The sequence below is a fragment of the Stomoxys calcitrans genome, chromosome 2, assembly GCF_963082655.1.
Source record: "Stomoxys calcitrans chromosome 2, idStoCalc2.1, whole genome shotgun sequence".
In the NCBI taxonomy this organism is placed as follows: Eukaryota; Metazoa; Arthropoda; class Insecta; order Diptera; family Muscidae; genus Stomoxys; species Stomoxys calcitrans.
In genome coordinates, this window is record NC_081553.1 from 6,446,522 (window position 1) to 6,462,708 (window position 16,187).

At 35.4% G+C, this 16,187-nt stretch overlaps 2 protein-coding genes across 4 annotated transcripts; one reads left to right on the forward strand and one right to left on the reverse strand.

Annotated features, from left to right (window-relative positions):
- Window positions 1–672: 672 nt before the first annotated feature.
- On the reverse strand, window positions 673–6,032 carry LOC106092167 (CCR4-NOT transcription complex subunit 10). Of its 2 annotated transcripts, XM_013258940.2 has the most exons (8): window positions 5,824–6,032; window positions 5,606–5,768; window positions 2,544–2,939; window positions 2,382–2,488; window positions 1,993–2,320; window positions 1,861–1,934; window positions 1,445–1,792; window positions 673–1,099 (listed from the first exon to the last, which is right to left on the reverse strand). In XM_013258940.2, the coding sequence occupies exons 1-8, from the start codon at window positions 5,904–5,906 to the stop codon at window positions 754–756; spliced, it is 1,845 nt and encodes a 614-aa protein (XP_013114394.2). In that variant the 5' UTR covers window positions 5,907–6,032; the 3' UTR covers window positions 673–753. The 2 variants fall into 2 exon arrangements, with proteins under 2 accessions (XP_013114394.2, XP_059219375.1); XM_059363392.1 differs by lacking the exons at window positions 5,606–5,768; window positions 5,824–6,032 and adding an exon at window positions 4,133–4,310.
- A 4,448-nt stretch (window positions 6,033–10,480) lies between these two features.
- LOC106083352 (sorting nexin-12) lies at window positions 10,481–15,455 on the forward strand. Of its 2 annotated transcripts, none has more exons than XM_013246296.2 (4): window positions 10,481–10,726; window positions 10,792–10,994; window positions 14,651–14,746; window positions 14,803–15,455. In XM_013246296.2, the coding sequence occupies exons 2-4, from the start codon at window positions 10,812–10,814 to the stop codon at window positions 15,031–15,033; spliced, it is 510 nt and encodes a 169-aa protein (XP_013101750.1). In that variant the 5' UTR covers window positions 10,481–10,726; window positions 10,792–10,811; the 3' UTR covers window positions 15,034–15,455. The 2 variants fall into 2 exon arrangements, with proteins under 2 accessions (XP_013101750.1, XP_059219497.1); XM_059363514.1 differs by having other exon boundaries at window positions 10,796–10,994.
- The last annotated feature ends 732 nt before the right edge of the window (window positions 15,456–16,187 follow it).

A 16,187-nucleotide genomic window follows, 5' to 3' on the forward strand; every position in this document is an offset into this window, starting at 1 on the left:
TTGCGATATACTGCCCTTACCATTGGACCAATCTCGTATTTTAGGCAATTAGCTTCTACATTTATTTTTTTTATGGCATCCTCCATAGGATAGGGGAATTCTAATTTCGTCATTCCGTTTGTAAAACCACTAAATATTGATCTAAGACCCAACCAAGTATATACTTGATCGTCATGACATTCTAAGTCTATTTAGACATGTCGGTCCATCTATCTGTAGAAAGCACGCTTACTTTTGAAGGAGTCGAGCTGGGACTTGAAATTTTCCACAAATAGGTCATATCGGTCCCTGTTTTGATACAGCTGTCAAATAAACGGCTCTCGGAACTTGGCTTCTTGAGGCTCTAGAGTGTGCAATTCTTATCCGATTTTACTAAATTTTGACGATCTCTTGATGATGCATTTTGAGCCTCTGGAGAGAGCAATTCTTATCCAATTTTTTGCACTATGGCTTTACCTATGACCTCCAATATACATGCCAAGTATGGTCTGAACCGGTGCAAAACCAAATGTAGCTGTCATTAAACCGATTGGACTTATAGAGCCTTTAGAAGCCGTAATTCTTATTTGACTTGTCTGAAATTTTGCACAGCGACTTCTCTTATGACCTCAAATTCTTATCCATTATTCTTTTCTCGCCAATAAAGACATACCGGGCAAAGAACTTGACAAATGCGATCCATGGTGTTTTATTTGAATTTTTCTTTTATTTTTTTATTTTGTTGTTTACTTTTATTTATTTTTACTACAATCATCATGTAATCCTAGGTGTTGTTGTTTGCTGTTGTTTTTGCAAAGCAGCTGCCATTATCGCACCCTGAGTCTTTTTTAGATTAAATACTTTTTGCGCCACTATCGGATGTGTGCAGGTATTGAGAAGGCTACGTGCCATTTCAAGGTCGCCTTGCAATGTCATGGCTACAGCAAGGTTATAGCGTACTACGTTTTGAGCAGCATCCAATGATTTCACCTGCCAATCCTTAGTTTCGAAATCAAATGTATTAAGATTCGAAACAAATGTGGGTTCTAAATGGGGCCGGGCTTCTGACAAATTGTCCATCATTATAAATGCTTCGCCGGCATACATGTGTGCTAGCATTCTATAATACAGAAAATAAATAAATACTTAAATTTCATCAATGGGTTCATTCATATAAGTAAATGCAATGGAATCGACAAAAATTTTTAAGGTTAAATTACTTTGTCATCTAGGAAACAAGTGCAAAAGAAGCTTTCAATTCAGATAGGCATATGATTTTTTAAAGGCAGTCTAAAAAATGTGAACATCAAATTACAACTTATTAATAACAGATACATATTTTTTTATACAGCAACAAACGAAATTACAAGTTTTAAATTTCAGATATTTTTTTTATATTAAATTAATTTTAGATTATGTTCTGCTTATTTTTCTTTTATTGAAGGGATATGAAAATTATACATACTTATGTGCATCGGATAGATTCTCCATTTTTAGTAATTCCTCTGCCATCTCCAATGCTGTTACATAATCACCTAATCTCAAACAGACATAACTGTGTGCCGCATATATGGAAGATAGCATCGTATCAAATGATTCCTTGGTAACCGGACCAGAGGGATTACAAAAATTATTGTCCCTAGTTCGTTGCCAATTAGACTCTTGGTTTTCAATACCCTCAGCTGACTCATCAGACGAGGATGAAGTGTGTAATTGGCTCATATAAAATCGTGTAAACGTTAAAGCATTGCGCAAACTCAACGCAGCGAAAGGCATTGTGGGTTCGGGCACTGCCGCCGATTGACTGCTCTCACTAAAATTTAAATTAAAAACAACAACCATTATGAAATTGTTATTCACAAGCAAGTTCGTTGCGCTTACGAGTAGTCTATTCTGTTGGAAAACAATGATCTTGTAGCGGAATTGGCTTTGAGTTTTTCATCATTCGATCTTTTCTGCAAAGAAAATTTAACTTTTTATACTTCTTATTCAAAGAAGATACCAAGTTCATACCATTTCATACTCCATTATACAAGCCTCGGCGATTCTGAACCATAGACGGGGATTACTGTGGTAGGTTTTCAAAGGCATCAAAAAACATTGAAACGCTTCCTTTGGTCTTCTCAAGTGTAACATGGCTATGCCCAAATTATAGAGAATTTCGCATGATTTAGCAGAACTCATGTCATGCAACTCGGCATTGCGTAGATTTGAGGCGATGTGTTTATCAAAGTTAATGGCATTCTGGAAGAAATTTGCTGCTATAGCATAGTGTCGTACTCGCAAATGAATTACGCCCATATTATTGGCAATAAGTGTGTTCAGTTCGTGGTTGTAAATACTGAGGAGAGTAATTAAACATTCACAGATGTAAAAGTAGAATAAAAGTTGTTCTAACTTACCCTCCCATATACGAATCCACATTTATCTTCTTTAATTGTTTAGCGGCCATTTGGAAGTCCTTCATTATATAATATTGATGTGCTTTAAGCGCAGCAAATTCTGGAGACTAAATGAAATCAAAATTCTTGATTTGTTATTTTTCAATAAGCTGCAATACTTACTCCATCCTCTGGCACCACAACAATCTTTCTATTGACCACATGTGTCAGTAATGACAAAAGTTTTAAGTGTTTATTCGTTTTCTCTTCAAGTCTAGGTACAGTCTCCTGAACATTACATTCATCCGTGGCTAATGTTGCAATATTTATACCCAAATGTCCAAGAATAGTTTCGAGAAAGCGATATGCTTTCTGTGGTTGATTTGTTGCCAGCAACAACCTCAGCATTAAAATCCCTATCATTGCTATTGCATTGGCGTCGTACGTCTCTATCTTCTCCGTAATTGGGCTGATGGTATCCATGGCTGTTTGATACATATGCCGATGATAATAAATCACTGCTTTATTGTACAGCGGCACTGGCGATAATGCTGAAATCGTGGGTATATTGCGACTGCTCTGAAAACATGAAACATATTTAACGAAATTATATTTATGAAATAAACGGGGTTAGTAAGAAGAAGAAAATTAAAACTCGTCATCGGTTTATATGATGACTACCTAGCGGGTTGCTGACACGATGTGTTACCAATTCAAACGGCCACATGACAATAATGTGTGGAAGTAATCTTAATTTCAGAATCCATTCACTTTTACTCGTCGGTCATGAAACGAGTTTCAAGCTGCCCATGCCACCACTTGGCATGGAAAACTACGAAGTCTGATCAAAAAATACTTTGTTGGGACTAAGATCATTACTTCGATGTTACAAGGAAAGCACGATTTTAGTATTACTTTAAATGGAACAAGATAATTATTAATAAATAAATAAATACTTTTTGAAATACTTTAAAATAACGGTTATTTTTCGATCAGACCTCGTACTTCGGGTGGCCGTTTGTAGGCTCAAATTCTTTACGTGCGCTCGGTTAAGCAAACACGATCATTTTAAATTTCACGAATTGCTCAATCCGAAAATTTTTATAGTCAGAAAACACGTTGTTTGGTAATTCAACATGTTAGTACAAGCGCAGTAACTCCTATCAAACATGTCGAATATGCAAAATCAATTTTGTCCTTGAAAATAATTTATTGACGAGTAAGAACGGTGTATCGCAGGGCGGGCGACAACTTTTTTTGGGAAAAGTTTTTGCATGGCTTCCATGCATAGTATCTCACAAATGTCACTGCTGAAAATAGTCTGATACACTCGCCATGATTCGAACCCCGGAGATCTGCATCACCTTGTTGAAGCCAAATGTTAATATGTGTAAGAAAGCGCCCAGTAGCTCTCAGCTAAGCTTCTCTTGGTGACGATGAGCACCACCAACCCACCCGGCACGGGATAACTGTGAGCATCACACGAGTTGGAATATTGAGGTCCGATCTGTGTGGTGTTCATTGCTGTCACGAGAAGCTTAGCTGTGTCCACAGGTTGCGGATAGTGGAATGCTCCATCCGGAGTAGCTGTAACTGCAGTCGCGGACATTCAGCGGTATCGAGCTGAGAGTCTCAATGAAAGGTCGGGTGGCACCGGCTCTTGCTCAAATACTGAGTGCCTACGATACTCGATTTATTGGAGCCTTCAAAAAACCAATGGCCACCCTGTTTCCGCGGCGATCGGTCCTTTGAACCGGAACGAGCTTGCTTACCTACAGGAGCTTAACGAGAATCGCCACCTCCACATAAAAATGTTTTCACAACAACAACACCAACCCATATGGTGCTCATAGTCATCCCGTGCCGGGCGCCATAAGCAGACATGGTAACCTATACGAAGCGATGGTCTCCGTGAACTTTAATTGATTGTTTGTTGGCAAATTTGTAATTTACGTTGAAAATTATTCACGTAAAAATTTCTAACCTCGATTGTCAAATATTTTCCATTTACGATTTTTTTTTTTTACAGAATCTACATTATTTTCAGTGGGACATTTTTTCAAAGTTAGCACTACCAACGTTGATAGCTCTTACCATATTATTTGTGAAAAATTGTTTTGCAGGGCACGATAACGAGAAAAAAATTTATTTTACGCAACATTTTTAGCAGCTTATCCCATCTAAGTGAACGTTAACAATAAAATTAATTTACTCATTTTGAAAATGCCCAGGGAAATGTCCCTTATAGCAATGAGTGCTGTCCGATTCAAGTTTAAGCTCTACAATAAAAAAGGGACCTATTTATAGCAGGGTTCGAACGGTGTGCCGCAGAGCGACACCTCTTTGGGAAGAAGTTTTTAGCTCATTTTAAGAAAACCTATCCAGCATCTGGAGCATTCAACTACTACATTCAATTTTATTCCTGAAATCCAGGCTAAAAATGCCAAATAACTGATCTAAAATAATTCAGCGTTTAGAGTTTAGGCGCTAAGAATTAAGTTTAAAAGGTAACCGATTAAAATATTTTTCTACCTGGTAATACCATAAGCGAAGCTGAAATAGCTAAGTTTAAGTGTGCAAAATTAGTAGAATAAAAAATTATTAACAATACTAAAGATGGAAAATTTCTTGGGCAGTACATCAACTGTACAAACTTCTGTGGCTATCTACGGGAGACCGAAAGTTTTCAATCAACCAGAAATATCCACATTTAACGCGGAAATAAATCAACCAACATCAAATGACCATCTAACGGTAAACTCGTCACAGAAATCTTCAACTGTTTCACAAACACACACCGGAAAAGTGGCGTACCGGCGCGAAATTGATCAGCTTCGATTGGATAGACAGATATTAAAGAGACACGCCGAGGATAGATGTAAGCAACTTGAGGTGGATATGGAAATGGAATACCGAAGCAAGTTGCAAGATGGTATGTGCACATATTTCATAGACTATTACTTAAATAACACGTTTTACTCCTTTTAATAGTGGCAAGAATTGATAAACTAATATTGCTAAATAGAGATTTGCTTAAAAATATTGAAGCAACTCGCAAACAAACTGGGGCTGTTTGCCAACAAGTTACCATCAGATGTCGATCACTGCTACAACAAATCGGGCAACCGCACCATTGCGAGGAAATTTGCACAACTAAAAAGGCCATCGAAGATATAATACGTGAATTAAGGCATTAGACGAAGAACCATAATACTCTCGTCATGACGAATAACCTTTTAACTTACCTCATTCACGTCTAATTCTTCCAATGTTTTCAACAAGCCCCAGTAATCTTTACATTTTCCCTTATAGAATTTGGCCACGGCCTGATTGTGATGTGACTTACAATCACGACCCTTTAATTTTTCCAGTTGTTGTAAGATATTGATGCACTCATCATAATTTCCTCTAGAACAAAAAATGTAAATTAAAAAATTTACTTTTTCAAACAAATGTTACCTACATGTCAAATTCATCACTGGCTTTTGTTATTAAGTCTTGGGCTTCACGGCTCCCAGTATCCTGTGCTGACTCCGAAGATTCCATTTTTTATTTATATGTTTGTATTAGGGATCTAAAAGTCGACTGTGCAATCTTCCAATCAATCTAAAGGCCTGGTCATACTCTCAGAAACATACCGTAAATGTAGAAAGACGTGTCAGCTGTTTTGTTTTGCCTACACTGTCGGACAAAATAAAGTGCGGTTTTAAATATTTTTAATATTTTGATTAAAACATATTTGTTGTTTTCAAATGTTTATAAACTATAGTTTTATTTTTAATTCGATTAATATTTTATCTAATAATGAACTTAACATTGAATTCTTTCTTTATATTTCTTTTTATAATACAAACTATATGGACATGAGGAATTTCAAATGACAAAATAAAGTAACACTTCTCTAATAAATATTTTAAAGAAATAAATAGCTTTAAAATTGAGTACCAGGATTCAGCGAATCCTGATTGAGTACGAAGTTGTTCCTACCTTGTTATTTATGACTTCTCTCAATTTTTCGGCTTACTTAAAGCAAGGTTCTTCACATGGCCAAACAATTAAAGGTGGTCTCATTTGTACAACAACCAGAAGTCATAAGGTGCAATCCGCCATCTTGTTGATCAAAGTTTTGCCAACACACATAAAACAATTTTTTTGCGTGTGTGTATACGTGTGCGTGCATGAGCAGAGAATATATGAGAAAGAATATAACAACAAAGAGAATGCAAACAAAAATCTGTTATCTTAATACCGTCAAAGCTGGCCGGCTGCTAACAGCGTGAGACCACATTTTTAAATTCGCCTTGGATTCTTCACAGGATTCACTGAATAAGGTTAAGCCAAGCGATCAGCCGATATACTTTTTTTAATATTTGGCAGTACTTGGCATTGAGGATGTCAACTTGTTCTTTTTTTACATTCATTCTTTGTTTACGTTTTCTCCTATATGATGACATTTTCAATCGTCAGATTTGACATCCTTAATGATGTTTATGGGGCCTATCCACTTTGTGTCTTTGCATGTGACCCAGGATTCACTGAATAAGGTTAAGCCAAGCGATCAGCCGATATACTTTTTTTTTTAATATTTGACAGTACTTGGCATTGAGGATGTCAACTTGTTCTCTTTTTACATTCATTCTTTGTTTACGTTTTCTCCTATATGATGACATTTTCAATCGTCAGATTTGACATCCTTAATGATGTTTATGGGGCCTATCCACTTTATGTTTTTACATGTGACCTAACCTTCTATTAGTGAATCCTGCATGTGACCTAACCTTCTATTAGTGAATCCTGGATTCTTCAAAATATTTGTTGGAATTGCCATCCAATTTGCATTTTTCCCAAAATGCTTGAAGATTTGATCTGGATTCCATTGGGATTTACTACTATTTGTTACTAGGATAGCCCAAAGATGCTCTATGAGGTTTAGATCAGGGCTTTGAGCAGGCCATTCTTATAAGGATGAATATACAAATATAATATACAATAATATACATATACAAATATAAGATAAATAGAAAAAAAATGTTCATTACTAAACCACTTTTCAATTTACGGCATTTGCAACTCAAGGTAGTTTGGTTGGGGTAGGTTTTTGTTGTTGTGCTAATGTCGATACCTCTGATTTGTACCATGCGATCATGATGTGCCGTATAAAAGCACGTTATGGCACTCATCGTATGTATGTGTTGATTCCAGCTTTTACCAAAAACGGTACGCGATTTTTTTTCTTTTCTTTAATTTTATTTATAGCCTTTTTGAGGATGTCGAAAAATAACAATCACTCGAAATCGAATCTTTTTCGTCTTGTGTATGTCGAATTTAATTTTTCGCCTGTACATACGCAATTCGAAGTTTTCATATTCACAAGCTTATGATTTTGGGATTGCCATAGGGATGTTTTTGCCTATGTCAAAGAAAGTTCTGGCTCTACAGGAGCGTGATTAGACCAATACTTACTTACGCTTCAGTAGTTTGGTGGACTGCTATGAAGAAACAGTGCAACCGAAGGGCCATACAACAGGTTCGGAAAACATGTTGTCTTGCTATAGGCGGAGCGATGAGGACGACGCCTACTAGGGCACTGGGAACTATTCTAGATATCCGATCAGTCTAAAAGTCGACTTTTCGCCCTAATGGCTGGTACTATGATCGTTTTTCGTGATTACTTTTTTTAAATAACAAAATTTGAAGGAAAAAACTTCCGATTTCATTCAGTAGGAAATTCCCTTAATTCTTATAAAAAATTTTCATAAAAGTATAATGTTTTATTGAGATTTTCAAGGTGTTTCAAAAAAGTAGCGGTGAAAAATTTTTGTTTTCATCTATGGAAAAGAATATAGTCACTTGCCCAGCTGATGGAATTGTCCAAGTCCACAGTTGTATTCAAATCCCACATGGCGAAACAATTAAAGGTGGTCTCATTTGTGCAACAACCATAAATCATGTTGTATAATCCGCCATCTTGTCATCAAGCTGATCGACGTTTTGCCGACACACACAAAGAAATTTGTGTGAGTGTGTGTGTAAGTGTGCGTACATGAGCAGGGAATATGCGAGAAAGGAGATAACAACAAAGAGAATGTAAACAAATATATATCATCTTGTGTTTTTTCACATTTTAATTTATAGTTTACACGTTTATAATCATAAATTTTAATCTTGTGTCTGCTTCACATGATGCAAATAAAAACTAGAGTGTAAATTAGAAAGTTTCAGTGGCGACATAAATGTCTTTGACTGCAACCGAAAATTTCGCAAGAAGGGCATATACAGCTTAAGGGTTGGTATTCCATTCTGCTTTCGGAATAGTCGCGGAAATCTTTAATTGTTCCACGAGCGGAATTTGACAGTTATGTTTTGTTTTTATTTTCATACCAAAAGAAAAAGAAAAATAATGTCAATATAATAATAAAAATAAAATTTCTTTTTGCCATTTTCCTCACCATAAACAGAGTACTAGTTCTTCGCCTATTTTCCTTCAGCATTTCGCCGACCTTTTTATACACTCAGCTTTACTGAAAAGAAGTCGAAATGAATTCCTGCATGAAGATAACGACGTCGCTAACTTTCGATAACAAAAATTTGCTAAACTGACAGGGTTACATGACATAATTACCAGGTAGTGTACCGTAAACAACTGAATACAATTTTTTTTCACGAAGTGCACTATCTGTCAACTAGTTTTGGTTGTGTGTGTATATTATAGTTAAGAACCATAACACTCAAAAACAACGAAAATAGAGTTGCATTTGTCACTGATTTTGACAGATAGTGTACTCAATATTTTGTTGTTGGGCAACTGTCACTACCTGTAAACGAATATATCTTGCAGGGTAACACAAAATGGAGAAAATTAACAAGTACGGAAATTATCGGCGGCAGAAATTATGATTTTAGCAATACGATTTTATACGTTTTTTGTCCAAAATTTGGCATTTTGACACTTGACGATTTTTGATTTGAATCCCTTTATAATTTGACGTTTTTTTCTGGCTCTGTTTGAATTGAAATTGACCTTAAATTAGACAAAAAAAGTTAAGAATTATCGTTTATAATTCCGTTTACACTGCTCTTTAAATCCGAATTTAATGGTTCGATCATCTGTTTTCCCTATATAAAATCAGTTAACGAGAGCCTTTAATCCGCAGTATAAGCGGGGTTTTAGATAAACTTTGAGCGACAGTACCTATTGCCCAATTTCAATATAAAATATGGTTTAATTTTAAGGGCAATTTTGATTTTGAATTACTTTAGCTGGTTGTGTGTCCTTTGTGTATTTTTCCATCATTAAAATTGTGATCGTCTGAAATTGAAATATGTAAAATGAAATGCAGAAAAAACTCGACATTAAGGTGTGATTCACATTCAACACCGGCCGTTAAAATTTAACTTCCCTTAATATAGCATTTAAATATTATTATATCATATGAATGTCTGAATTCCATATCTTTTGTTTGTTTGTATTGTTTTAAGGATGGTACTATATTCGCTTTTTGCGATATTTTTCACCGGTTACGTTTTTTAAATAATAGATTTTAAAGCAAATGGACTTGCTGATTACATCCAGTAGGATTTTTCCTAATTACTTATGGTAAAATTTTAATAAACTTTTTATTTTGTCATTGTTATTTGTGTAGTGTTTCAAAAAGTAACAGTGAAAAACATTGGGTTTCAACTGTGAAACACGAACATAGTACCAGCCATTAGCCACAAAAAAGGATATTCTCTCCATAAAAAAATATATATTTTGTTTTTATTGAAAATATGTTAAAAAAATTATTCAACCTTCAACCTTTTTGAAGTAAGTGCATTGATGGACATTCTATTGGCCTTCCACCCTTTGAAAACCTCACCATTTAATTGACTTAGACTTATTTAGAGAGTGAAGACTTTTGACGATTTTTTCCTCAATTTCGACGATTTTTTGGGTAAAAGGCCTGGCAGCTCTGATTAGTGTAATGTGTTTTATTGAGCAATGTGGCTGCATAGTTTTCTTACCTTTTTTATTTTACCATGGTTTTCGTTCAATATACTTGTAACCAAAAACCTGTAACCGGTAGTGAAATATATAACTGCTAACCGGTAGAAGTACTAGATACCAATTCATCTCCCATCATTGTTTTTTTCTTACAAGCACAACAACAAATCGCAATACAAGAAAAATTAAATTTAATTAAATTATAGGAGAAAAAAATTAAATATTGAACAACAATAAAATTTAAAGAAAAATATCAAATGTACTCGGCTTGCAGTGTCCCCCTAAACTAAAGAGAAGGCCCGAAGACGCATGAAGGAGGCGTACTCACGCGAGAAATTCCCTTAAATTTTTGAAATTTCTGGAAAAACAAGTATTTGGACAAGTACGAAAAACAATAGACTGCACACACTTTGGGGAGTAGTTTTTATTATTAATTATTTAATAAAGAAAGTTAGAGGTCTCGAAATATGATGGTTGAATCCGACGGAACAACAACTACCGATGCTACTCGTCGCCTGAACGTGAAGAAACAAACATTGGACGATGCATATGCTGTCCCTGCGAATTTCCTGGAGATCGATGTGGTCAATCCACAGACTTCCATGACGGCGGGTAAAAAACGCTACACCGATTATGAAGTCAAAATGAGGGTGAGTAGAGATTGGCCAGTTTGGCCTTTGTTTGTTGCCTTTGCTAATTTGCATTTCACCACGATTGTGATTAGGGCCACTATTGCGAGGCGGGGGAGTGGCAATCGTTAAGAGACCGCCGCTTTATTTTTGATTTGTTTGTGGTATTGTAAATGATGGGGCGTAATCTTTTTATTCGTTCATTGCTTCATATACGCGCGTAAAGCGCAAAACTGTCCATGCATAAAATCCAAAATTGCTCCAAACTGATAAGCAATAATTATGCTTCCGACTTTTGTCGTTTTTCTCCAATTGTGTTTAATCAAATATGTGCACAAAATAATATAAACTGAACTTTCATGTGACATTAGTCATCGACCTTCTTATATTCCTTTTTAATGGCCGTACGTCCAATGTCGATGCACGATCAATGAAAGCGTGCATGGACTGCATGTTTTATTATGTGTGTGTGTGTGGTGCAGTGATAATACTAACACCACCCGCATAAATTTTAGGCCATGAAAAGGAAACAAAATATCTTTGGTTGTCTGAATGCCAATGCGAAAAAGCGATGACTAGTTAGGAGATCAATCATAGGATTAAATGCGTGATGACTAATTGTTTTCAATTATGGTGTAACATAAATTGAATTTTTGTTTTTTTTTTAATTGCGAAGACAGTTTGTTGTTTTTCGTACGATTGAACTTTTCCATTAGAAATAATTGAGTTTAGAATAAATCATCTATAAATCATGTTGTTATATGGAAGATTATTGGCAATAAGTTGATAATAGTTTTTTTCGTGTCTTCCTTTATAGCAAGGAATTATCTGCAACTTCTTGGCATCTGCAATTCTAGCCATCTCTGCCTTGTAAGAAAACTTAAAAGAGAGAGTCGGCCTCAAAGGTAGCGAGGCATACAAGGAGTAAGTAGACGGTTTTATTTGAGGCTAGAAATTGGCGACTGGGTGATATCTATAGAGGTTCATCTAGAAATTGAAATAAAATAACGAAAGGTATAACGAAGGTAATAACAAAATTGGAAAATTTTATCCATAAATTATGCCTAACAATTGTAAACTTAAGCGGCGTCCACTTTTAGCAAAGTGTCGAGTTGTTATTCCAAAACAAGAATTCCCTTTCAGTACTCCAAGTTCTGCCAGACGTCACTTGTTGTTGGGTCTTTTTGTTACAAATATGTTTGTAGCCACATACAAGACCGATACAACAAATAGATAATCAATCCCATGACAGCCGGTTGTATGTACCGGATTGAATCGCTGGAGTCCTCAATTGGCAAAGGCTGCCACCTCGTTGTGCAACATACTGCTACAACAGCAACGACAAAAATTAGATAACCAATCCCACTGCAGCCGGTTGTACGTACCGGATTGACCGGATGGATTCCTTCATCTGTAAGGGCTGCTGCCTCAGTGTACAACACACTGCTCCAACAACAAATAGATGATGCCAATCGTCCGCAATTGATTACCATCCCAATGTCGTCTAGAGTGTGTATTAAGGGAAATAGAGTTTAAAGATTGATCTACGAACTTTTAACTTGCGATTTAACTCCGAAATGTCAAATATAGTGATTTCTGACGTTTTGGTTTTGGAGTATTCATTGATCTATAGTAGAATGTTGTTGTTGCTCTTTATGCTTCTTTTTTTATAATGCCGTTACACCACAAGCACACAGGCTGGAATTTGAGGTCCAATCTGCGGGTCTCCATAGCTGCCACAAGAAGCTTAGCTGCGAGCTGTCGGGTGGCTCCACAGGTTGCGGATAGTACAATGCTCCATATGGAGCAACTGCAGTCGCGGACAATCAGCGGTATCGAGTGGAGAGTCTCAGTGAGGGGCCGGGTGGCACCGGCCCTTGCTAAAATACTGAGTGCCTATGATGATCGATACAACAAGGCGAGTTATTTGCGCCTTTAAATAACCAATGGCCATTATGTTCCTGGAACGAGCTTGTTCGCCTATAAGAGCTTGACGAGGGTTGCCACCTCCACATGCACACACTAAAAATAAGAGATGCCTCATCATTCACTTCGTATTCGTTGACATTTTGGTGCGAAATATTACGTTAGAAATTTTAGAAAAAATTAAAACCCCCTTGCCCTTTGCTTTGAGTTTAGGGTAGAGCTGGCAAACTATCGTTATACGCAACATTTGTATAATATATCGAAACTATCGTTAATTTCATATCACATATTTTAAAATGAGAAGTACAAATTAGAATATCGGTTAATATAGAAGCAATATCAATGCAGAGACCGTTAATATAGAATCAATATCAATGCAATGCAGAGAAAATCAAATTAAATAAAGTCAGTTGGTAATCATTAGAGAGACCATTGTACAATATTTTAGACTAATCGGTGAAACTTGAGCTATCCATTGGCCAAAAAAGTAAAATCGGACTGCTCATTTTTTTATTCAATTTTGAAAATAGTGAAACATTTTCGATAGAAAAAATATTAAAAAATAAATTGAGCCAAAAACTAAAATATCGATATTGCCATAGCTCTAGTTTAGGGTTGGGACGGCTCCCTAGATACTTGTACCAAATTTTTAATATCAAATTCGAACTCTACTCCCAAATATCTTTCATTTGGATCCCATATTGTCCTGACCGGTCCAATTTTATTTTTCGGCGGCCACTTATAGGTATGTGGCTACAACAACAACATATTGCTCATGAAACTCAGTACCACTTCTGGTGAAAGTGGAGAGTGCGTTATATTCGCCATCATTTTTATAATACGTTTTGACAATTGTTCGGGCGAACTCTCTAGATATTTGGTACAACACTGGTAAAAGTATTTGTAGTTTTGAGAAAAAAAAAATTTATAAAACTTATTTCTCATACACTTTTGAAAGAAATCATTATTTTTATATAAAAGAGTATTCGAAAAAAAATATAATTGCGGTACTATGCCTTACACAGAAGCCGGCGAAAATTTTTCCTCAAAGGGGTATTGCACTGTGCCACACAGTTTGGGCCCGGCTAAAAAAAGGAGATCCCTTATCATTAAGTTTAAACTTGAATCGGACAGCACTAATTGATGTGTGAGAAGTATGCCCCTGTTCCTCATTGGCAAATTTGCATTTGTTGTTGAAAGAAAACGTTCTATCCTGCATAGAGCATAGACTTATCGTTATTGGTAATTGGTTAAAAGGTACAGAGTTTAATTTGAATAAAAAAAATTAATACAAACAGTGAAGAACGATTTATATATAAATGTTATATTGAAAGCAAAAGATTTTATTTTGTGTTTTTTTTATATTGAGTTTGCAAAGTGAAATGCATGACTTTTTTTTATTAATTTTCATAACAGAAATAATCGACCAAAGATTAGCAGCATGAAAGTAACATGAATGCGAAAAAATGAGACAAAACTAGGAACGGATGCGAAAATTTGATTTATGAAGCTAACGTTACTACATTTCTCGCATTTTTCTGAGTTTAGTTTTACGGTCAATGCAAATCATATTCAAGTCCAAAAGCCGTTACCTTTTGTTCGAAAAACTCCCCACCCTCAATAAACTTGGCACTCTTTTTGTAATTACATTTTTCTTTCGATCCGTGTTTTTGATGTTTTGTACATAACGGATATTTTGGATTTATTTGCGACTTTCTTTACTAATCACTCTTTCTTTTGTGATATTTCAGACAAATCTTCCTGTTTTCAAAGTAAAAGACTCAAGTGTACGACGACGTTATAGTGATTTCGAATGGTTAAGAAATGAACTGGAACGTGATAGCAAGGTAGGTGCCTGCAGGCAATTAAAATTCATGCGTTAGCTTTTCTTTTACATTTGTAGATTGTGGTGCCACCATTACCTGGTAAAGCCTGGAAACGGCAAATGCCATTCCGCAACGATGAAGGGATTTTCGATGAAAATTTCATTGAGGAACGACGCAAAGGCTTGGAGGCATTTATAAATAAAATCGCCGGTCATCCACTAGCCCAAAACGAACGGTGTCTACATATGTTTCTACAAGAGAATATAATCGATAAAAATTATGTTCCCGGCAAAATACGTAACACCTAAAAGGCTTCATGGATGATAACGAACAAAAGTGAAAAAATAATAATAATAAAATTTAAATAGAAAACAACTTTACAATAAACTAGCAAAAAATAAAATGTTATGTTTTTAAGAAGAGAAAAATATTAACAGAAGAGAAGGAAGGAGATGCTTTATGTTTTTTGGTGAAGTCATCGATCTTAATCGCGCTCAGCTGCAATGGTGTATCATTTACGGAATTAAGAGATGGAACAATGATAAAAATTAAAGAACTACATTATTTCTTTATTGTCTCTTTAATTTAAGATATTCTATTCTACATTTTATATATTTTCGAATTCCAATGTTATTAAAAAAAAACAAAGAACAAGAATCTAATTGTAACTGTCTTAAAATATTATTATTACAAAATATACAACAAATTATAAGATATGGTTTTCAAAATACGACTATTGTTTTGTTTTGGCGACTCAAACATTTATTTTGGCTTCAAAAGGGTAGCTACAGTGTATCACCTTAGAAGTTATCTTCTAGTCTTGTTTCCTTCTTCACATGCGACACATTCTAAGTTTTTAAAAAATACTTGCACCAATGTTCACAAAACTTAATGTAGATATGAGATAGGTTATTTGACAGATTTCCTTTATAGAACTGTCAAATAAACCTATTTTAAGGCTTCATTAAGTTTTGTGAATAAGGCCGTTAAAGTTTTGTGAATAAGGCCGTTAAAGTTCCACCGGATTGATCCGATGGAGTCCTTCATCGGCAAGGGCTGCCGCTTTTGTGTACAACACTCTGCTACAACAACTTAATGTATGTACATATGTTTTTTCACTTAAACTGTCAAGCAATTGGAGATTTAAATCTCCTTTCGTTATAAAATGAACCTTTTCTTTGGCGGCCATGTAAAATTTTTCTACAAGAGGTGTCATTCTTCAACAAGCCAACTTGCCTAAAGGAAGGAAGCCGCGTATAATTCAGCTAACGTGGAGACGGACAACACTCTCATTGGTGTTATCTGTGCAATTTGTAATGCGAGCACTATATTGTAATGCTAAAATTTCACTATAAATATGTTTGCCTACGCAGAAAAAGATAAATCGCGAAATTAATGAAACAATTAATTTTTTAATTGAAACTTCGTCAATCACTAAAATAATCATATCAATCAATTTTTG